The sequence below is a fragment of the Thalassophryne amazonica genome, chromosome 4 (genome assembly GCF_902500255.1).
Source record: "Thalassophryne amazonica chromosome 4, fThaAma1.1, whole genome shotgun sequence".
Classification (NCBI taxonomy): Eukaryota; Metazoa; Chordata; class Actinopteri; order Batrachoidiformes; family Batrachoididae; genus Thalassophryne; species Thalassophryne amazonica.
The window spans coordinates 58949527-58973168 of NC_047106.1; the positions used below are offsets into that span (position 1 = coordinate 58949527).

Here is a 23642-nt window from a genome sequence, read left to right on the forward strand (position 1 = left end):
CCAACACACGATACACTTGATTAATAATCAATGTTTATAAGGATCACAGGCATATAACTGCAATAAGCTATTCAGACTGACCTTCAGTGTATTATTTTTCCTCTGCCGGGCTAATGCCGTTGACTCAAGACAATGCTTTAAAATGTACAGTTTGGCAAAGTTGTTAGCTGCACAGTCACATTATCAATCATACAACCCCTGGCAAAAATTATGGAATCACCGGCCTTGGAGGATGTTCATTCAGTTGTTTAATTTTGTAGAAGAAATGCAGATCACAGACATGACACAAAACTAAAGTCATTTCAAATGGCAACTTTCTGGCTTTAAGAAACACTATAAGAAATCAAGAAAAATAATTGTGGCAGTCAGTAACAGTTACTTTTTTAGACCAAGCAGAGGGAAAAAATATGGACTCACTCAATTCTGAGAAATAAATTATGGAATCACCCTGTAAATTTTCATCCCCAAAACTAACACCTGCATCAAATCAGATCTGCTCGTTAGTCTGCATCTAAAAAGGAGTGATCACACCTTGGAGAGCTGTTGCACCAAGTGGACTGACATGGATCATGGCTCCAACACGAGAGATGTCAATTGAAACAAAAGAGAGGATTATCAAACTCTTAAAAGAGGGTAAATCATCACGCAATGTTGCAAAAGATGTTGGTTGTTCACAGTCAGTTGTGTCTAAACTCTGGACCAAATACAAACAACATGGGAAGGTTGTTAAAGGCAAACATACTGGTAGACCAAGGAAGACATCAAAGCATCAAGACAGAAAACTTAAAGCAATATGTCTCAAAAATCGAAAATGCACAACAAAACAAATGAGGAACGAATGGGAGGAACCTGGAGTCAACGTCTGTGACCGAACTGTAAGAAACTGCCTAAAGGAAATGGGATTTACATACAGAAAATGAAAGCCATCATTAACACCTTAACAGAAAAAACAAGGTTACAATGGGCTAAGTAAAAGCAATCGTGGACTGTGGATGACTGGATGAAAGTCATATTCAGTGATGAATCTCGAATCTGCATTGGGCAAGGTGATGATGCTGGAACTTTTGTTTGGTGCCGTTCCAATGAGATTTATAAAGATGACTGCCTGAAGACAACATGTAAATTTCCACAGTCGATGATATGGGGCTGCATGTCAGGTAAAGGCACTGGGGAGATGGCTGTCATTACATCAAAATAAATGCACAAGTTTACGTTGATATTTGGGACACTTTTCTTATCCCATCAATTGAAAGGATGTTTGGGGATGATGAAATCATTTTTCAAGATGATAATGCATCTTGCCATAGAGCAAAAACTGTGAAAACACTCCTTGCAAAAAGACACATAGGGTCAATGTCATGGCCTGCATATAGTCCGGATCTTAATCCAATTGAAAATCTTTGGTGGAAGTTGAAGAAAATGGTCCATGACAAGGCTCCAACCTGCAAAGCTGATCTGGCAACAGCAATCATAGAAAGTTGGAGCCAGATTGATGAAGAGTACTGTTTGTCACTCACTAAGTCCATGCCTCAGAGACTGCAAGCTGTTATAAAAGCCAGAGGTGGTGCAACAAAATACTAGTGATGTGTTGGAGCGTTCTTTTGTTTTTCATGATTCCATATTTTTTTCCTCATAATTGAGTGATTCCGTATTTTTTCCCCTCAGCTTGGTCTAAAAAGTAACCATTACTGACTGCCATAATTTTTTTCCTGATTTCTTATAGTGTTTCTTAAAGCCAGAAAGATGCCATTTGAAATGACTTTAGTTTTGTGTCATGTCTGTGATCTGCTTTTTTTCTACAAAATTAAACAACTGAATGAATATCCTCCGAGGCCGGTGATTCCATCATTTTTGCCAGGGGTAGTATAACTAGCAGCACAGTTTAAAGCACATCTGTCCGGTAACAGTGAAATGCTTAACAAAATGACTCTGCCAACTGCCACGATAAGGAAACACACTGCTAGACAGATGATCTAAAGCATATATTGATCAGCAAAATACTTGTGATCCACTGGTATGTGTGACTTCTTTGTTTATATTCTACTATAAAACTACAGAATCACCCAAACCATCATATTTTGTGGTGGGAAGAACATAGGAAATGAGTTTAATTTAAATCTTGCTTTACCCAGTGTCTTCTGCAGGTTTGAGACTGAAGTGTTGTTTATTCTCTGTGAGATGGCCTGCAAGAGTGTACTTCACCGTAACACAACCTTCTGCAGCCTCTAAATTCTGGGAGAGAATTAAAACAATAGAAACCATATTACTAGATAGAACGTTTGCATACCTGACCACATCTTTCCATGCCATCTTGGGGTTTATGTTCTCACTTCTTGTTTACTGACACATTTATCGTTTCTTTTTATATGTTCAGCCCACCTCAACCTACTTTTTTTCCACTCTTTTTGAGCACAGTCACACCAGGAAGACAGCGGATGGAGACCGACATGAGACAACTTTGCAATCACACCGCAACCACGAATGCCTCAAATGGGCATGTCAAAGATGGTAACCATTCTTTCACCATTTACAGTCAGTTGTGCAGTGAGACAAAAACAAAACAGTCATAAGAGAGAGCCTACGCAGGGTGTTCCACAGATGACATAAAAGGTGGAAATTTGAGAGGAGGAGACACCAGCAGGTGTGACAATGTTGCAGGAAATTTTGGAGGTCCATAAGCATGCCCCCCCCCCCCCCATGGAAAATTTTTTGGGGGGTAAAAAATGCTATTTGGTGGCTTCTGGTGCATTTTGGGTGTAATTTTAGTTGTGTTTGTGTGCACATTCTTTTACTAGTACTTGTAGTATAACCAATATTAATAAGCATGCAACTGGGTTTCAGTTCAACACTCAACACCCAAGACTTCATATGAGGAGGTAGGATGAAGTAATTATAACCAGAAATCCTCGGTAGTTTGCCACACTGGAATATGCCATGTATTGCATGTATCCATGCAATCTGTCTCTTTTATGTTTTTTGAAATGATCCATAAAAACTACATCATCCTACCCTAGATTATAATGATCTAACATGAATTTGTGTAGAAAGAGTTCACTGCTGCTTCTGTCAGGCATGGATGCTCAAAAAATGCATTTGCGAGAAAGAAAATTACAGGGCATCTTTTGCTCACCCTTGTGCATGCAAAATAGTTCTGGGTTCTGTCTGCAGATTACAAAAATAAAAATAAATTTAAAAAATAAAAAATGTCTGTTTCTGTACATATGACAGGTGGACAAATTACTCACTTTTAACAAGCACATTCTCCCACCATTTCAGCACTGGAGGTGTTAATGTCTTTTCTTTCCCTTTCTCACAATCAGTGTGCACAACACAGAAGATCTCCACACCTTCAAGATAATGAAACGACATTGTGCCATCATGAACTTCACTTGACGCTGAAATAGGTCTGTACATTTACAACCCCAATTCCAATGAAGTTGGGAGGCTATGTAAATAAAAACAGAATACAATGATTTACAATGGAGATCCTCCTGTCCTGTGCACCAACTGCATTTCCTGTATATTCATTTTGTGAATTGTTCTGTAATTTATGTCTGCAGCATGGCCCAAGCAGAGGATCACCCCTGGTCTGGTCTGTTTGAGGTTTCTTACTGAGAGGGAGTTTTTCCTTACCACTACTGCACTAGGGGTCAGTAAGGTTAGACCTTACTTGTGTGAAGCGCCTTGAGGCAACTCTGTTGTGATTTGGTGCTATATAAATGAAAATAAATTGAAATTTAGAGACACCTGGGAAGAGCTGATGGAGTCAAAGGCAGAGGTATTTGTTGATGGTGATACATATCTGTGCAGGAAAATGAATGTCTTTCGGGTCCTGCCACTACATGTCTTACTTCGATTTGGCGCTATATAAATGAAAATGAATTGAAAAAAATAATTGAATTGAAATTTACAAATCCTTTTCAACCTATATTCAACTGAATACACCACAAAGACAAGATATTTAATGTTCAAACTGCTAAACTTTGTTTTTGTGCAAATATTTGCTCATTTTGAAATGGATGCCTGCAACACTTTTCAAAAAAGCTGGGATAGTGGTATGTTTACCACTGTGTTACATCACCTTTAATTCTAACAACAATCAATAAGCATTTGGGAACTGAGGACAGTCATTGCTGAAGCTTTGTAGGTGGAATTCTTTCCCATTTTTGCTTGATGTACGACTTCAGTTGTTCAACAGTCCGGGGACTCCGTTGTCCTATTTTGTGCTTAGTAATGCGCCACACATTTTCAATGGGCGACAAGTCTGGACTGCAGGCAGTCCAGTCTAGTACCTGCACTCTTTTACTATGAAGCCATGCTGTTGTAACACGTGTAGAATGTGGCTTAGCATGGTCTTGCTGAAATAAGCAGGGACCTCCCTGAAAAAGACGTTGCTTGGATGGCAGCATGTGTTGCTCCAAAATCTAGATGTACATTTCAGCATTGATGGTGACATCACAGATGTGTAAGTTGTCCATGCCATGGGCACTAACACACCCCCATATCATCACAGATGCTGGCTTTTGAACTTTGCGCTGGTAACAGTCTGGATGGTCTTTTTCCTCTTTTTGAAATGTGGACTCAGACGACAGCACACTTTTCCACTTTGCGTCTGTCCATTTCAAATGAGCTCAGGTCCAGAGAAGGCGGCAGCGTTTCTGGATGTTGTTGATGTATGGCTTTCGCTTTGCATGGTCGAGTTTTAACTTGTACTTGTAGATGTAGCGACAAACTGTGTTAACTGACAATGGTTTCTGAAGTGTTCCTGAGCCCATGCGGTATGATCCTTTACACAATGATGTTAGTTTTTAATGCAGTGCCGCCTGAGGGATCGAAGGTCACGGGTATTCAATGTTGGTTTTCGGCCTTGCTGCTTATGTGTAGAAAGTTCTCGAGATTCTCTGAATCTTCTGATTATACTATGGACTGTAGATGGTGGAATCCCTAAATTCCTTGCTACTGAATGTTGAGAAAACATGTTATTTAAACTGATGGACTATTTTTTGCAGTGTCAACAAAGTGGTGATCCTTGCCCCAGCTTTGCTTGTGAATGGCTGAGCCTTTTGGGGATGCTCCTTTTATAACCAATCATGACACTCACCTGTTTACAATTAGGTGTTCTTTAAGCATTCATGCAACCTTTCCCAGACCCTTTTGTTGCACCGTCCCAACTTTTTTGAAACTATTGCAGGCATTCATTTTCAACATGAGCAAATATTTGCATAAAAAACAACAACCTATATCAGTTAACCATTAATACCTTCTCTTTGCAGTGTATTCAATTGATATAGGTTGAAGCGGATTTTCAAATCATTGTATTCTGTTTTTATTTACATTTACCCCACATCCAATTAACTGGAATTGGGGTTGTATGACACTGTTTATCCATCACATGAAAATCTGTTGCAGGTTATGATGCACTGATTTGTCTATCACTCACCATTTGGTAAGGTTAGACCTTACTGTGTGAAGTGCCTTGAGACAACTTTGTTGTGACCTGGCGCCAGTGGTGGGCACAGTTCCGATAATCCAATAACAGATAATTATTGAAGATAATGTTTCTCATTATCAGATTATCTTTTTAGATAACTTTAAACAACCATTATCGGACTAATTATCTTCCGAGCAGCAAACATTTCTAAAATTGAAATCAGTTGAGCACCTACCTGATAAAAGTTTCTTAACGATGTATGGTTCCACCCTCTGCAAACAGAAGGCAGCTGCTTCTATGAAGAACTACACTATCCTCTGCAGGCAAAGGCAAAACTGTTTAAAAAAAAAAAAAAATCATTTCCTTTAACACCATACTGATACTCTGGCAATATCACCCAAGTCATCCAGAGGCATACATTTTTAACTTATGGTTCAAATTTTAATCATACTAATTTGGACAAGTTATTTAAAATTACTGTCATGTCTAAAGGTTTTATAAAGTGAAAATAAACAGATATATGTTTTAGTTTTAAAGTAATGTGCTAATTTTTAAGGTTTTAGTGTGGATATGCTGTGCTGAGCAGTGCATTATGGGTAGGATTATGTAGTCTCAGTAAGTTCACGACAGGACAAATGCATTTCAGACACTCCATTCAGGCTCCACGGACAACAGCAGTAAACTCGAGTGCCTAAAACTCTTGTGAATATATTCTCTGGGTTTATAGACGTTATTGTATTTGCGTTTGTTAAATTCCACGCATCTTAAATGTCGCAGCAGACATGGATTATCTGGAATTTTGCTTTGGAAAGATTTCAACGCCTCTACTGCCATCTACTGGCCAGTAGTGTTCATGGCAGTATTCATCCTGAAGATGAGCAGACACATAGAAGTGTGGGCTCATTGTTTGGGTCTGCTGCGCTTTGATGTTCCAGAAGCGATCGTGGTGTTAAAACTCAAATTCAGTTTATTAGTAGATGCAAATATGCTAGAAACAGTACTGGAATTTATCGGTTATCTGTAAATTCCGATACATTTTTGGGTGGTTTATCGTTTTATCTTATCAAAGATAACTTTTCAGTTATCTGATTATCTGTTATCGAAGTTAATTTTTTGGTTATCTGTGCCCACCACTGCCTGGCGCTATATAAATCAAAATGAATTGACATTGGTTTACAGTACAACAGAGCACAGGTTGACAGGTTCACAGGTTAAATTAGATTACTCAGAACCATTGTTTGGTCCTGCTGGCATTTGAGCCAATGTCACCGACCCAACGGTCCCCTCTAAAAATTGGTCCGCCCTGCCTTCACTGCGCCTGAGACTGACGCCGATTCTGACTCTCTACACCCAAAGCAATCAAAGGGAATAATGTGATTACTAACCATCAGATGACAAAGCAAAACCTTTTAAATCATTCTAAAGGGCAGTTTTAATCAGAACAAGGGCTTTTAAGCAGAAACAAGATGATAATCGAATCGCTACTGACGACTCCAAAATGACAGAGGCATAGCAGACTCAGACACAGCAGACGTGTTGCTGTGGTGCTCCGATCGGCCCCCCCCCGTCTTTTATTATGAAATAAAGCATTGTGAATTGATGTGGAAATGATTGTTGTACAAAAGCTTCAGATATCTGTTGCTATAAGATTATGACTGGAGTGCGTTTTAAGTAGAAACGACACAGTAATCAGAGAATCACTGCCAATGCTCAGAAAATGACACTGCTGGCACTCCAAAATGCCGCATGCGCAGTGGAGGCAGGGCGGACCAATTTTTAAGGCGGACTCGTTTTAGGAGGAAAGCCATCAATTGTCCATCAGGAAACCGGACCAGACCGCTCACTTCACCCGCTCCAGCGGACCCAGATAAGTGAACCAACCAAGTGTTCTGACGGTCTTGTTATCAATGATGCAAAGTGGCTATCATTTGTTAATTTTCCTAATTTTTTTTCAATAATAATCTGCAAAGCAAAAATCACCGCTAAATTCCAACCATATTTATGCTTATTCAATTTCTATACTTCATTCTTTCATTTCTCTTTCACATCTCATTATCAACATATTATCTCAGTAATAGGAACTATGAATCGTTACCCATATTGTCAAAATCTCGTCCCATTTGTTTATACCTATACATATGTAAATAAATCTGTGAAAATTTATGGGAGTTTTTCTTGTGTCCAGTTGAAGACAGATGTTAGATCAATAGTATCTTGAACCTATGTCCTTCAGATCAAAGACTGATTAAGATTGATTAACATGATGTTTGTGCGCCTCTAAGCAGGTGGTGCTCTCTTTGAGGTATTTATTAAATATTGGTTTAAGTTATATTCTGTCGACATATTTTGCACCCGTAGAAGGTGATTCGGTGTTGACTATATTAATTAATTGCTACATATTTTATGCTGCTGCTGTGTGAGGTCATTCAATATTGATTATATTTCAATTCGCTGTTTTTTATTATGGTGCCCCATGTGGTGTGATTTCAACACAGTCTTCATACTTCTAATCCTTAAATGTGTCACTCAACCTTCCCATCTACTTCCTCCCTCTGGTGCTGCAGCACAACACAATGTTATCTGCAAAAAAACAAACAAACAAAAAAACAATCATACACACTAGGACTGATCTTTAATACCCACAAGTCAACCCCATCCCTAACCATTTTTAAAAGGTTTGGGCAAAACACCTTGGAGCAGAGACAGCTTCTGCTTGAAGCGAAACGTCCTCGCGTCAGCACCAGTCCAGTCGAAGATTCAAGCTTCTCTACTATGGAAACCCACCTGGACAAATGAGAGCTACACAGAAACATATACAGTGATAGAACAGATATGTAAAGATGCAGACAGCTGTTTCAGCGTTGAGGGACCACAAGCAGCTGGAGAAGGCCAAGGAGATGCCCATGTCACCTGGCTGCAGAAATAGATGTGCTACTTTTCAGAGGTGGTGACTAGGGCTGCAGCTATCCGAATATTTTTGGAATAGAGTATTCTGTCGATTTTTTTCCAACGATTAATTGAGTAATCGGATAAATTACACTTTTGGGTTTTAAACACATTATCAATAGTGTGTTATATAACATGAAAGGCTCTAAAAAATGAACAAGCAGTTGGCTTTATTCCTCTCCAAAAAAGGTTTTTTATTTAAACTCAACACTAGATCAAAGCTTAATCTTTGGCTTATTGGCTCCAGAACTAAGCCCATGTATGCAAACTGTTTGTGAAACATTTGTGATGTATGACAAAAATTGAAATAAAAGGACAAATAAGGTGTATCCTTAAAAAAAAAAAAAAAAAGGAAAAGGGGTGCACCCCCACCTGAGAACAAACAACAAAAAGTATAAAGGTACAAAAAAATGGAAAGTAAATACTCAAACATCACTAATAATTGAATTTATTTATTTGGCACACAAACTCGACAATAACAAAAACGATACACAAGACAATTCCACAGTGACATGTATGACCAAAAAGGGGGTGAGCAGAAGCAAAGCTTATAAACGCCCATCCCATATATACATACATACATATATACACATGACCAACCCCGACGTGCCGGAGTGGTCCATGTCATATGGTAGGGTTCTGTACTTTTCTTGGCCAAACACACCAGCCACAGTAGTGATCGGATATATAGCTGTGATCTGGGTCTCTGTGTGTGGTTGGTTATTGTTCGTAGGCCAACACCACAATTCGGTTTTGGGTGGCTCTCAAGCGGATCAAGACTCTGGTGTCCTAGATTAGGGTAGAATGCTCACTAACTAGACAACAGACTGTTTGCTGTCACAGCTTGTTCATGTGTGGTGGTTTGTTCCGGCAGGTTTTATGTTGGGGACCCGTCTCCTCGAGTGTCTCACTTCACAGTTATTGCTTTCACCATTTGTTTTTCGTTTTTGTCTGTCTTCGTGTTGTTTTGGTGGTCGGTCCCTCCTGATAGAAGTTGTCAGTCGGCTTTGAGTAGGATGTTGTAGGCTGATCGGGATGGGCCAATGGGGTCACACACGCACACCACATTCACTCACGCACTACATACCTTCTGTCCTGCAAGAATAAATTGCATACATGTGTATTAATGTTGATAAACGGTTCTGCCAGTGTGGCATTTATCATTACTATATATGCAGACAGGGAAAAAAGAAAAAAAAAGAGGCAATGTTCCCAGCAGCAGAGAACAGCGCTCTGAGGGTGTGAGGTGGCTGGAATACTGAAAAAAGACTTTGCCAGCTTAGGCAGGGTGGGTATCTTACTGCATTTCCTCTCCACCATGACAGTGGATCCTCTTTTTTAATTAGAGAGGATGTTCACCAAAATATTGTAAGACTTCCCTCTTGACCTCTTGATTTTGATTCTCATCATTATCCTCTTCATCACTGCTGCTGGAGTCTGATGAAGATCCAAGAACATTGTGAGCTGATCCTTGGGCTTGAGTAGCTGGGGAGTCTTCTTCTATGTTGGTGGTGGATTCATTTCCCTGCTCACTGGACTCTTGCCTTTTGACAGTTAGTGTCATTGTTTGAATTGTGCTTTTGGACCTTAAATGATTTCCTCAAAAGACAAGAACTTGAGTTTTCTGAAGCAGAGGTCCTGGCGCAGCAAGTAGGGCAGTGTTAGGGTCCTCAGGTTTTAATACAACAAGATCTTTCCCACCTGTCAGTGATCTGTGAGCTGCAAGACCCTGAATCATCCTTCACTGGTGCAGTTTCAAAGCTGAATTCATAGGGATTTCTTCAGTGTTTGTACCAGCTGAGGAAACACAGACAGGGTCACATATTGCTCCCCACTAAAGAACCTGTAGCCCCCCTCGCAAGGTTCAAGAACCTGAGCCAGCTCTTCAGTCAATATCCACTGCTCAGGCCTTCAGATCCAATAGTGATGTTTTCCCCGGGGTTGACTGCAGGGTCGGAAAGTGCAGCAGTCCATGGCCACCTCTGCTCAAGGAGCCTGGACAGCATATGAAGTGTACTGTTCACCGGGTACTGACATCCTGGACCCAACATGTGCTGTTGCACTCCCATTTTGCTGCTACTTTTAAGTTTTGTGCAGGCCAGTTCACCTCTTTTAAAGTGCTCCACCAGGCATCTCGCAGAGGCACAACAACTTGCAATGTTTTTGGTATTGTTTAGTGTATCTGCACAACTAAATTCAGTGTGCGTCCTGACACCTCTACAGAGATCCATGCATGTCTCTCTTTCAGAATTCTGGCACCTGCCACTACATTGGCCCCACTCTGTCATGGACAACTGCCTTCACCTCTCAAAAGGAATATGACATTTGGTAGCAGCCTCCTCCAGCCGATCTGCAATGTTTGTGGCTGTATGCCTCTCCTCTAGAGGCATGTTAGTAAGGGAGAGGGAATTCATTTCCCAGTTGTCTCCCAAGAAATGACATGTGACCCCCAGATAAGCCTCTGTAGCCAACTTGTCCAAAGTCAGTTGTTAGTGCAAACAGGGGACAAAAACATTCATTTTTAGGCTATAACACATGCTAAACTTGCCCAAAAGTAAATATAGCTAATGATTTGTCCATCTGTGTCATCTATTATTTATTATATGTTGGTGTGTGTGTGTGTGAGAGAGAGAGAGAGAGAGAAAGAGAGAGCAAGACTGTGTCTGTCTGTGAGCAGAAGGGAGAGATGAAGAGAGGTGAATGACGAGTGAGATTTGGTGCATGCTCTTGTTAGCCTACTTATTTAGCCTATGTCTCATCACTATCGACACATAACACACAAGCTACACATAATTACTGAAATTCTAACAAGTGGTTGTGGTCATATCAGTTAACGTTAACAATCGTAAGATACGTTACCTTTTAGAGGCTCCGAGTCCACTTGGAGAAGTGCAGTAGTTCACGTGAGGATGCTTTCGGTTGAGGTGTTGCAGCATTGACGAAGTACTATTATGGTAGGCCAGGTCCATTTTTACAGTGTATACACTGCACTACATTGTCCGCCTACGAAGTGTAAAATGATCCCAATCTTTAGACATTTTCTGCCTTTTACACACACCGGTATCTTCGTTTTCCGCCATCGCCAGAGAACTAGATTGCGCCGCCTGAAGTCTTGTCCGGCAATTATACAGTCCGGGGGAACAATGATACGAGGGCTGCGCTATCGTCTACAAAGTCTAGTGATACGACAGCTATCATTTTAAGTAAATGGAATTTGGTGACATGAATAAAATGAAGCTAGCCAGCGAGCCAAAGAATTTTGCCTCAAGCATTTTTTTTGACATGAATACTCGAATAACTGTTTCAGCCCTAGTGGCGATGGATTGGTTGTCTGCCTGGGTGACTGGGCATAAACGAACCAAGACAGTTCTGAGGTGCAATGGATACATTGAAGTTTTGTAAATATTATATATAAAGGGTGTCCCAAAAAAAGTGCTACAAAATCATTTGACTCTAATTCTGCACTGGCTAATCTGAATGTTGTGGTCTGCTCATCTGCCTTGGTCCCTTGCCGTCTGTACTTGTTTCTGTGTTGTTTGTCTGTCTGTCCCTCCCGGTGGCATGCTGCAGAGCAGAGGAACACCTGAAATCATCAACTCCTCACACCTGTGATTCATGAGCTCCTGATCAGAGCAGGCTACTTAAACCCCATCTTTGAGCTCAGTCTTTGTCCAGATTCTTGCAGACTCTCATTCCAGGCTTCCATGCCAGATTCTACCCAGATGCTACCTCATCATACCAGGTTTCACATGCACTCCGACTTCTGAGAGATTTTCCCGGAGACGCCCTGAGTGCGACTTCTGAAATTTCCACAGCTCCTCTCAAGGTAACCTAGCCTCTCTATTATGCAATAATTACTTTGACCTTGGTGTTTCCAGACACCCTCCTGCTACTTCCATGCTGCAAGGTCTCCTGGCTTCCATTCACTACCTGCATTACAGTGTCCCTTTGGAACTCACAGCTGTGCTGCTGCTCATCTACACTCTGCCCTCAGAGCGTGCTGCTCTGCACTGTTCAGCTAGGTTGCTGCCTTCTCCTAGTTTGTGAGATTCCATCTCTCATTCTGCTCCTGTCATTGACCGTGCTGCAATTCCAAGAAAACTGTATGAACTGTTATGATAACTACTAAGAACTTCCAAGTGTTTCCTGCAACCAAGTCAAGCTTAACTGAACTGCGTCATAAGACGCCTGCTGCTGACCTCTGTGGAACAATTACTGAACTGTGAATGTTCCTGCTTTAAGCCTGCTGGACACATTCTGTGTTAAAGGCTTCCAGTGTTATGAGTGCAGCCACTCACCTTTGTTCCCCTCATCTTCTCGGAACGCTCCTCCTTCCTCGGCTCTGTGTGTTCCATCTGGCTCCGGTTTCCTATCCCATCTGTCCTGGATTTCAACCCACTCTCTACCTCCCAAGTCTGGCTCCAGTTGTATTGCAGCTTTCCACCGCTACAAGCGAGCCCTGTCTCAACTCTGCAGGTACCATCTCAGTTTCAGCAAATTTAATCCTTCGTTATTCATTATTGTAAATACATCTTTCATTCACACTTGTTTCTCATCATTGCTCCCAGCATTTGAGACCATCGCCTGAACCGATTCCGGTCCCATCCGGACCTCTAACCATAACATGAATTCTGTTGTTCTTTCAGAAATCAAGATATGTGTGAGAAATTTCTTCGGATGTAGTTTGAGACTAATCCAATGAAGATGCCGCTGACAATCGAGCAAAAAGGGAAACTGCGGAATTCTACTCAGGTGAATGAATGTCTGAACCGCCGCGGTGCACATATTGAGCACATCTTGTGAATGCCAAAACACTTACAAAAACAGAAATAAACACCAGAGATAAAATTCCTTGAGATATGCTTCAAGATGACACATGACATATCAATATCCAAAAGTGTATAAATTTTCTACAGTTTTATTTTTGTGGCACTTTTTTTGGGACACCCTGTACATAATTGATTCTTCTGCTGTTATTCTAAATTGTGTACCTGAAAAATTGGGTGCTTGAGGAAAAATCCTAAGATTTGACAGGTTCAAGTTTTAAGACACTGTATATCTGAATAAGACTCACTGGGTTAGGAAACAGTCATAATGGTCATATGTTTTCTACATGTCTTGATGTTCATCAAACAATTACATTTAAAAACAATACAACAATGAAAAAATTACCTGACAAACTGGGCTGAGTAAACATTTCAACTTATTTTTGCAGTTAACTCTTGAGAGTATCATTTAAAGTGGGTACTGAGCTGCTCCTACCTCTCCAGTGAGCTGGCCATAAATGATTGACCTTTGACCCTGGAAAATTGCAGTGATGGGTGGAGAAAGAACTGTTACAGCTGCTCCCCTTGGCAAATTCCACTTGACTGAAAGGTCTGTGATAGTTGGTTGGAGAGCAAACCGCAGTGACTGCATCACCTGATGGAGTCAAATGTCAAGCAACAAAAGAGTTTTGATGAATGTTTTCGAGTTACTGGTGGAGATTCCCAGCCATCCAGGTCATGGTACCCAAGCAGGTTGAGTCAGTTCAATGAGCTTGTTTAGTTCCTTGAAGACATTTGCTCTTCATCCAGAAAAGCTTTCATCACTGATGAAAAGCAAAACTTCAAGGAAACTAAACAAGTCCAGTTGAACTGACCATCGACCTATTTGGGTGCACTGAGTTACATTCATAATTAATGCTTGTATCCAATGTGACCATTACTTTTTTCTTCATTACCCCTTAATTTTTTACCTTGGGTTGCATCCTATCGTTCCCTGTGATGAACTGAGCATGACACCTCCTTCTTGGCCAAACCATGATGAGTGCAGTGCTCGCACCTTGGCCTATCCCAAAAGAGAAACACTACAAACAGTATACACTGTATTTTTTTCCCAAATACACACCGTTACAAGTCGGCATACAACATGGAATTTATTGTCTATCTGGTGCATGTGTTTTTGCGCCATACCTGGGGAACTTGAATTCTTCTTCACCTGATTAATGACTTCTTTGGTGTTTCCCACCTCACCGTCAGTAAAGACAAACAGCTAGAGATGAGAGGTGACACAAACCTTACATAATGTGGTGCTTTTTGAAGTGAAGTCACTGATGTCGGGAAAGTGTACTGAACACAAGGAACTATGGGTAGCCGGTATAAACAATATATTCGGTTCACTGTATAAATTTGGCTGACGGTTAGACCCCACCGACCAAACGCGGTATTGCTTGTTGATGACGTTATCGTATCTTCCTCAGTGACTCTGAACGAACGAAAAAGGCTGCAGTCAGTGCTTTGGTCATAGGCTCCATCTCCACCTCGTAGATTAAACCTTTCCTTGTAAGAGCATAAAATAAGCTAATTTAATGCCCTGGAGTTGCCTGATTGAATTCAGTCACGTAAAAGTCACATGAAACAATTAAACAATTGTCCCATTAAATTCACCAGACTCAATCTCTGTTTCAATGTGTTTTAAAGCGCATGCCTCAAGCTTTATACGAGTTTTTAAATTATGTTATAGGCCTACTATAACCTGAATTATGATGAATAATTTCCGCAATGTTTTTTTGTGAATTTTATGGTATTTTTGGTGCGCGTATTTGCAGAAATCCGCAGTAAACAGTCTCACATGTCCTAATTAACTGTGCTGAGTGCTCCGTCTGCCCAGGACAGCGGAGAACAAACAAAAAAACACCTTTCACTTCATCACTGGTGCAACCCCATGACATGAGCCAATCAGGATCATCAACCCACATGTCTGAGGTCTTTCTGGACAAAACGCCACCAAAAACAGACAAACTAACACTGCCTCCTGCTGGACGAAGCAGGAATGGCAAAATAAGATTATTCCAATGCACAAAATGTCTAACAAGTCAGAGTCAGGTGGTCAAATGAATTATATCTGTTTTTGTTGTTGCTTTTTATTTGTTTATTTTAATCAATTTAGCTTTGCAAAGGGACTATATCACCCATCAGAAACACTTCCATTATACAGTGAGGAAATAAGTATTTGAACACCCTGCGATTTTGCAAGTTCTCCCACTTAGAAATCATGGAGGGGTCTGACATTTTCATCTTAGGTGCATGTCCACTGTGAGAGACATGATCTTAAAAAAAAAAAAAAAAATCCGGACAATCACAATGTATGATTTTTTTAATAATTATTTGTATGTTACTGCTGCAAATACGTATTTGAACACCTACCAACCAGCAGGAATTCTGGCTTACACAGACTTGTTCATTTTTCTTCAAGAAGCCCTCTTATTCTGCACTCTTTACCTGTATTAATTGCACCTGTTTGAACTTGTTACCTGTATAAAAGACACCTGTTCACACACTCAATCAATCACACTCCAACCTGTCCACCATAGCCAAGACCAAAGTGCTGTCTAAGGACACCAGGGACAAAACTGTAGACCTGCACAAGGCTGGGGTGGACTACAGGACAACAGGCAAGCAGCCTGGTAGAAGACAACAGCTGTTATGATTATTTATTAGAAAGTGGAAGAAACACAAGATGACTGTCAATCTCCCTCGGTCTGGGATTCCATGCAAGATCTCACTTTGTGGGGTAAGGATGATTCTGAGAAAGCTCAGAACTACATAGGAGGACCTGGTCAATGACCTGAAGAGAGCTGGGACCACAGTCACAAAGATTACATTAGTAACACATGATGCTGTCATGGTTTAAAATCCTGCTCAAGCCAGCACATGTCCAGGCCCGTTTGAAGTTCACCAGTGACCACCTGGATGATCCAGAGGAGGTATGGGAGAAGGTCATGTGGTCAGATGAGACCAGAATAGAGCTGTTTGCAATCAACTCCACTTACCATGTTTAGAGGATGAGAACAACCCCAAGAAAACCATCCCAACCGTGAAGCATGGGGGTGGAAACATCATACTCTGGGGGTGCTCTTCTGCAAAGAGGACAAGACGACTGCACCGTACTGAAGGGAGGATGGATGGGGTCATGTATTGCAAGATTTTGGCAAACAACCTCCTTCCCTCAGTAAGAGCATTGAAGATGGGTCGTGGCTGGGTCTTCCAGCATGACAACGACCCCAAACACACAGCCAGGGCAACTAAGGAGGGGCTCCGTAAGAAGCATTTTAAGGTCCTAGAGTGGCCTGGCCAGTCTCCAGACCTGAACTCAATAGAAAATCTTTGGAGGGAGCTGAAACTCCAAACCTGAAAGATCTAGAGAAGATCGGTATGGAGGAGTGGACCAAAATCCCTGCTGCAGTGTGTGCAAACCTGGTGAAAAACTACAGGAAACGTTTGACCTCTGTAATTGCAAACAAAGGCTACTGTACTAAATATTAACGTTGATTTTCACAGGTGTTCAAATACATATTTGCAGCAGTAACATACAAATAAATTATTTAAAAAAAAAAACATACATTGTGATTTCCGATTTTTTTTTTTTTAGATTACGTCTCTCACAGTGGACATGCACCTAAGATGAAAATTTCAGACCCCTCCATGATTTCTAAGTGGGAAAAATTGCAAAATCTCAGGGTGTTCAAATACTTATTTTCCTCACTGTAACTTATACACTTAGGTTTACCTCATGATAAAACTTAGTGAAGGGAAGACCATGGGACCGTGAAGGGATTCAATTTATATCGTGATATGAATTTTGTCATATCTCCCAGCCCTACAAGGAACAAAAGAACAAAAAAGAATAACTTTTCATAAAACCTGTTAGGTTAGAAGTACAAAACAATAGGAATGATTTCATGACTGAAGCCACTGTTTTTAATTTCATCAGTCAAAAAGAGGGTCTGCAGTCCAACAGGTTTATTGATTGTGAGTTGTCAGGGGTGAAAGTAAGCCAATAATGTCCGGAACTACGAACCGTTAAAGGATTGAGAGACTGTGTCCAGGCGAGATGAGCTACCTGTCGAGAGGAGCTCCACCATGCAACTGCACATGCGCAGTTCTCTCTACCCCGGACTTTAACACCTCCCCCAGTCGAGTTTAGTTACCTCTCTCTTTACCACGCAACTGCACATGCACAACTCTTTCTACCCCGGACTTTAACACCTCACCCGTGGAGTTGAGATCCCCTACTGAAGAAAACCCATGTAAGTTTTGTCTTTACATAACATTACACTGTGCCAAAGGGTAGGCATGCACAATGCCAGTGGGACAGTTCGTGCACGTGATGGTATCTTTCGAGCAGGAACACAGTGCGAGCTGCTGCAGCTGCTCGCACTGTTCCATGGGATGAGGTGTACCACATCGTGCTGCTGATGTTAAGGAAAATAAAATAAAACCCAGCTGTATAATTTGTGAATATCACTGGGTTGATATAAATAATACATAAAAGGGGATGCAAAACAAAGCCCATGGATAAATAACCCTGGTTAAATAAAAGAAAAAAATGCCACGAGATTCGAACCCATCTGATTACCAGACATAATCTTTACCACTGCGCTACAATCACTGTCTTGTAACAGGAGCGTGAAATGGCTAAATGTATTTTCTAAAAAAGGAAAAAAAAAATCGCTGTGATAACTGACCAAACGGCATTTGTTAGTGTATTTCTGCTGATAGTGTAATTGCCATCTACTGGCCATCCACTAGATGACAGTGTTCAATGAAAAAAAAAAAGACATATTTACAAATACAGATTTATTTGTAAAACCCACCACATGTTCCAATTACTTGTGTGTTATATACTGACCAACCACTGAACTCAGGAAACTAATTTTCCCATAATGCATTGGGGCATGTGTGTCTTTAAATGATAACACCTTCAAAATTAGTGCATTACTTCAAAACTAAAACATATAGCTGATATTTTCACTTTGTAAAATGACAGAGGTGACATTAATTTCAATAACTTGTCCAGAATTAGTTTGCTTAAAATTTTAACCATAAGTCAAAACTGGCTGCCTCTGCATGACTCGTAGGATATGCCTGCAAGTCTGTATGGTGTGAAAAAAAATAAAATAAAAAATTCTTTTCTCTCTGGTAGCCATCTCTCCTCTGCTGGCAGGGGACTGAGCACTGCCACTCATACCTGTCTGTCTGCTACAAAATATGTAACAGACAGGCACTAAAAGCTATGATTTCAGACTTTACAAATGTTTTTAACTGTTAAGCTTTATTCACTATGCCCGCAACAATATGTTAGCCATCTAAATGATATTGGAACTAAATTCATCAGAAGCTAATTGGTCCGCTGATGGTTTTCAAATTTATCTGAAAAGTTAGTCCACTAATAAAAACGTCAGCTTCAATAATTAGTGGTTAACAGATTAGCAGAACTGTTCCCACCACTGGTGCCATCTGTCTTACAGTATGGTTGATGAACTTGGACATAAACCTCAAGAAATAATTACATGTCTTTGGTACTAGGTCTCTTTGGAGTATTGTTGGGTACCACTGGAATGACTTTCCATCAGATGAGCAGTTTGACGCATGGGGAGACTCCGATGGGAATTATCACTTGCATTGTGAGGGAATATTAGCAGTGATATTTTGGATATATGACACCTTTAGTAGAGCAGATAATTGTAACAATTATTCATTTCTGGAAACAAGCACCAAAATTAGCACACATACTCCTTAGACATTACTCATTTGTAAAAGCATGTTTGCCACCTAAATTTTCAATAGGCAGCCATGCAGGGGTCAAATGCAGAATTATACAGGGGTCAAAATTTAAAAATGCTCCAATCATATTGAAAATTATACCACATTATTTGTCTGATCACAAAGATTCCAAAAAGGTATAGTTTGGCCTATCTGTGACTGAATATTATGGAGTTATGGGGTAAAAACGGCAAGAATGGTGACAAAGGTCAATTTCAGTTTGTACATGGGTCAAAAGTTAAAGTTGCTATAATTTTGTTAAAAAGTGATGCAAATTATTGGTTGAGTTAATAGGGTTTTAAAAAGGAGTAGCCTGCACCATGTGTCATGCTTAGTTACCATGTTACAGGGTAACATATGTCACATGTCAGAGAAGCCAATGGACACTGACCTTGTTTTTTCTTTACTTTGGAGACCAAGCATTCAACACAGTCAAAACTACTCCATTTATTAATCCTATGTATATATAAATATATACATACCTATAAGAGAGGAAGCCAAAATTCACTTTTCCTGGAAACATTCCTCAGAGATAATGGTCCATATTGACACGATGGCATCACACAGTCATCCATTCAACCAGTTTGTCCATTCTCTGACCTCTGACACCAACAAGGTATTCCGTCCACACAACTGCCTCTCACTGAATATCTTCTCTTTTTCAGACCAATATTGTAAACCCTGGCCATGGCTGTGTGTAAAAATCCCAGAAGATCGACAGTTTTTGAAATACTCAGACCAGCCCACCTTGCACTAACAACCATGCCATGTTTAAGCAACTTAAATCCCCTTTCTTCCTCATTCTGATGCTGAGTTTGAACTTCAGAAAATCATCTTTACCACGTCTATATGCCTAAATACAATGAGTTGCTGCCATGCGGTTGGCTGATTAGCTGTTTGTGTTAACAAGCAATTGAACAGGTGAACACTTTTACCTAATAAAGTGCCCAGTGAGTGTATTTGCTCTACAATACAATTAATCCTCAGGAATACAACTTGCCTAATAACTCTGTGAACAGTGTATTTATATTTGAGATTTTCTTACTTGTCTTGGTTGGTTAGGAATGCAAGGTTGACTGAAAATATGTTTGATTGGCTGAAGGATCTCTGTTCCTCCCATATCAGCTCCCATATTCTCAACTTTCTTCAAAGCCTCATCCATGGTCTGCTGGCTGTACTCCACACTCTTTCTGCCAGCACAAACACACAAATATGTATACATTCATCATCAAGAACCAATCTACTGATTAGCGGCGTCATGGTACACAGAAGGAAATGGTGTAGTTCAAAATCAGAAGTATTCCACCTCGCGTGGCTTGATGAAAACTTAGACTATAAGCATGCATTACTGGCTACAAAGCGGACCTACAGCAGTGTTCAGAATAATAGTAGTGCTATGTGACTAAAAAGATTAATCCAGGTTTTGAGTATATTTCTTATTGTTACATTGGAAACAAGGTACCAGTAGATTCTCACAAATCCAACAAGACCAAGCATTCATGATATGCACACTCTTAAGGCTATGGAATTGGGCTATTAGTAAAAAAAAAAAAAAAAAAAAAAAAAAAAAGTAGAAAAGGGGGTGTTCACAATAATAGTAGTGTGGCATTCAGTCAGTGAGATTGTCAATTTTGTGGAACAAACAGGTGTGAATCTATTTAAGGATGAAGCCAGCGAATGTTGAACATGCTTTTCTCTTTGAAAGCCTGAGGAAAATGGGATGTTCAAGACATTGTTCAGAAGAACAGCGTAGTTTGATTAAAATGTTGATTGGAGAGGGGAAAACGTATACGCAGGTGCAAAAAATTATAGGCTGTTCATCTACAATGATATCCAATGCTTTAAAATGGACAAAAAAAAAAAAAACAGAGGTGCGTGGAAGAAAATGGAAAACAACCATCAGAATGGATAGAAGAATAACCAGAATGGCAAAGGCTCACCCCATTGATCAGCTCCAGGATGATCAAAGACAGTCTGGAGTTACCTGTAAGTGCTGTGACAGTTAAAAGACGCCTGTGTGAAGCTAATTTATTTGCAAGAATCACCCGCAAAGTCCCTCTGTTAAATAAAAGACGTGCAGAAGAGGTTACAATTTGCCAAAGAACACATCAACTGGCCTAAAGAGAAATGGAGGAATATTTTGTGGACTGATGAGAGTAAAATTGTTATCTTTGGGTCCAAGGGCCGCAGACAGTTTGTGAGATGACCCCCAAACTCTGAATTCAAGCCACAGTTCACAGTGAAGCATGGTGGTGCAAGCATCATGATAGGGGCATGTTTCTCCTACTATGGTTTTGGACCTATATATCGCATACCAGGTATCATGGATTAGTTTGGATACGTCAAAATACTTGAAGAGGTCATGTTGCATTATGCTGAAGAGGACATGCCCTTGAAATGGGTGTTTCAACAAGACAATGACCCCAAACACACTAGTAAACAAGCAAAATCTTGGTTCCAAACCAACAAAATTAATGCCTTGCAGATGTGAAGAAATCATGAAAAACTGTGGTTATACAACTAAATACTAGTTTAGTGATTCACAGGATTGCTAAAAAAGCAGTCTGAATATAATAGTTTTGAGTTTGTAGCATCAACAGCAGATGCTACTATTATTGTGAACACCCCCTTTCTACTTTTTTTTTTTACTAATAGCCCAATTTCATAGCCTTAAGAGTGTGCATATCATGAATGCTTGGTCTTGCTGGATTTGTGAGAATCTATTGAATGTACTGGTACCTTGTTTCCCATGTAACAATAAGAAATATACTCAAAACCTGGATTCATCTTTTTAGTCACATAGCACTACTATTATTCTGAACACTACTGTATTACTCTGATTTGATTAACAAAAACAAGCATAACTCAAAGTTCTTGTTTGACACGGTGGCAACACTTATTCATGGACAACCTCCTGTAGTTCACTCTCCTTTTACAGCACAAGATTTCCTGGATTACTCAGGTTAAACATATCCCAGCATGCCTTAACCCTGCCACTACACCCTGCTATTGAGGTAGGCACCATTTCTGAGGTGTTACCCAGATTTACAGAATTTGAGAGTATCTCTCTGGGCATGCTGACAAAACTTGTAATGTGAACAAAAAGCACAACCTGTTTATTTGATCCTATACCAACAAAACTGTTTAAGGACCTGTGGCCCACTCTTGGGCCGACTGTGCTGGAAATTATTAATCTTTCTTTAACTTCTGGATCTGTTCCTAAATGTTTAAAATATGCAGTGATTAAACCATTACTTAATAAACCTAATCTTCTTGACCCGAGTGTATTGAAAAACAATCAGCTGATATCAAATCTATCATTTTGCGCTAAAATTCTGGAAAAAGTGGTTTCACGGCAGCTCGTGGACTATCTTACTGAGAATAATCTCTTTGAGCCACTGCAGTCTGCTTTTAGAAAATATTCCACAGAGATGGCTCTCACTAAAGTGGTGAATGATCTTCTGCTTGCAATGGATTCGGACACCACTACAGTTCTGCTGCTGTTAGATCTCAGTGCTGCATTTGATACCATGGATCATCATATTCTACTTGATAGGCTGGAAAATCATTTTGGCATTACTGGGAGTGGTTGACGTCATACCTGACCAGTCGTTCTCACTGTGTTTTGTACAGTAACTACCTCTAACCTTAGTGATATGAAATTTGGGGTTCTGCAGTGGTCCGTCTTAGCCCCCTGCTTTTCTCCCTTTATATAGCATGGGCACATATTGTGGCACTCTGGGATTATGTTTCACTGCTTGCTGATGAAACTCAGTTATACATACCGATAACTGCTGTTAATCTCTTCCACATAAAATCTCTAAAAGATTGCCTTGCATTAGTGAGAAGCTGGATGTCGAGAAACTTCCTACTTTTAAACTCTGATAAGACTGAAATGATGGTTCTTGGTCCAGTGAGACATCAGCATTAATTTGACCAGTTAACGCTCAGCCTCGGCTCGTGTGTCATACATCACACTGACAAAGTGAGGAACCTTGGGGTAATTTTTGATCCTACATTGTCCTTTGGCCTCCACATTAGAAATATTACGAGGACTGCTTTCTTCCACCTGCGAAATATAGCGAAGATTCATCCCATCCTGTCTATGGCTGATGCTGAGACCATGATCCATGCGTTTATCTTTTCTAGATTGGACTACTGCAATGTTTTATTTTCTGGTTTACCACAGTCCAGCATTAGGGCTCTCCAATTGGTTCAAAATGCTGCTGCCAGAGTTTTGACACGAAGCAGATAGTTTGACCACATTACACCAATTTTGGTATCTCGTCACTGGCTTCCTGTCCCTGGCACCTCTCTACCTAGCTAACCTAATTAAACCCTCTGTACCAGCCTGGGCTTTGCGTTCTCAAGGTGCAGGACTACTTTGTGTCCCTAGGGTGAATAAAAAGTCTGCAGGTCACAGAGCTTTCTCTTATCGTGCCCCTGTTCTGTAGAATGATCTCCCTGCATCAATAAAACGGATTCTGCAGAGACTTTCAAGTCCAGACTTAAGACGCACTTATTTTCCCTTTCGTATTGGCTAGCATACTGGCATAGTATGTTTCTATGTTTTTTACTCTTAATTTATTTTAGTAGGAAACGGAGTGGGCCACGGCCTCAATTTTATCTAAATTCTGCATCTTTTAGTGAAGCTTAGGGCTAGTGGCTGGCGATCACCT

General features: G+C 40.4%; 2 protein-coding genes across 6 annotated transcripts in view; both read right to left on the bottom strand.

The window, feature by feature from the left end:
* The window catches only part of LOC117508266 (von Willebrand factor A domain-containing protein 5A-like), a 131668-nt gene extending 117871 nt beyond the window's left edge, over positions 1-13797 (bottom strand). For all 5 annotated transcript variants that reach the window (XM_034167952.1, XM_034167951.1, XM_034167950.1 and 2 more), the window contains exons 1-2: positions 13640-13797; positions 2129-2232 (exon numbers count right to left, since the gene is read on the bottom strand). In XM_034167952.1, coding sequence (XP_034023843.1) covers positions 2129-2232; positions 13640-13795 — 260 coding nt within the window. In that variant the 5' untranslated portion in view covers positions 13796-13797. The remainder of the gene's footprint in view (positions 1-2128; positions 2233-13639) is intronic.
* The window catches only part of LOC117508265 (von Willebrand factor A domain-containing protein 5A-like), a 62644-nt gene continuing 52693 nt past the window's right edge, over positions 13692-23642 (bottom strand). Inside the window, exons 9-12 of the mRNA XM_034167947.1 lie at positions 20009-20153; positions 14332-14410; positions 14115-14226; positions 13692-13798 (exon numbers count right to left, since the gene is read on the bottom strand). Coding sequence (XP_034023838.1) covers positions 14207-14226; positions 14332-14410; positions 20009-20153 — 244 coding nt within the window. The 3' untranslated portion in view covers positions 13692-13798; positions 14115-14206. The remainder of the gene's footprint in view (positions 13799-14114; positions 14227-14331; positions 14411-20008; positions 20154-23642) is intronic.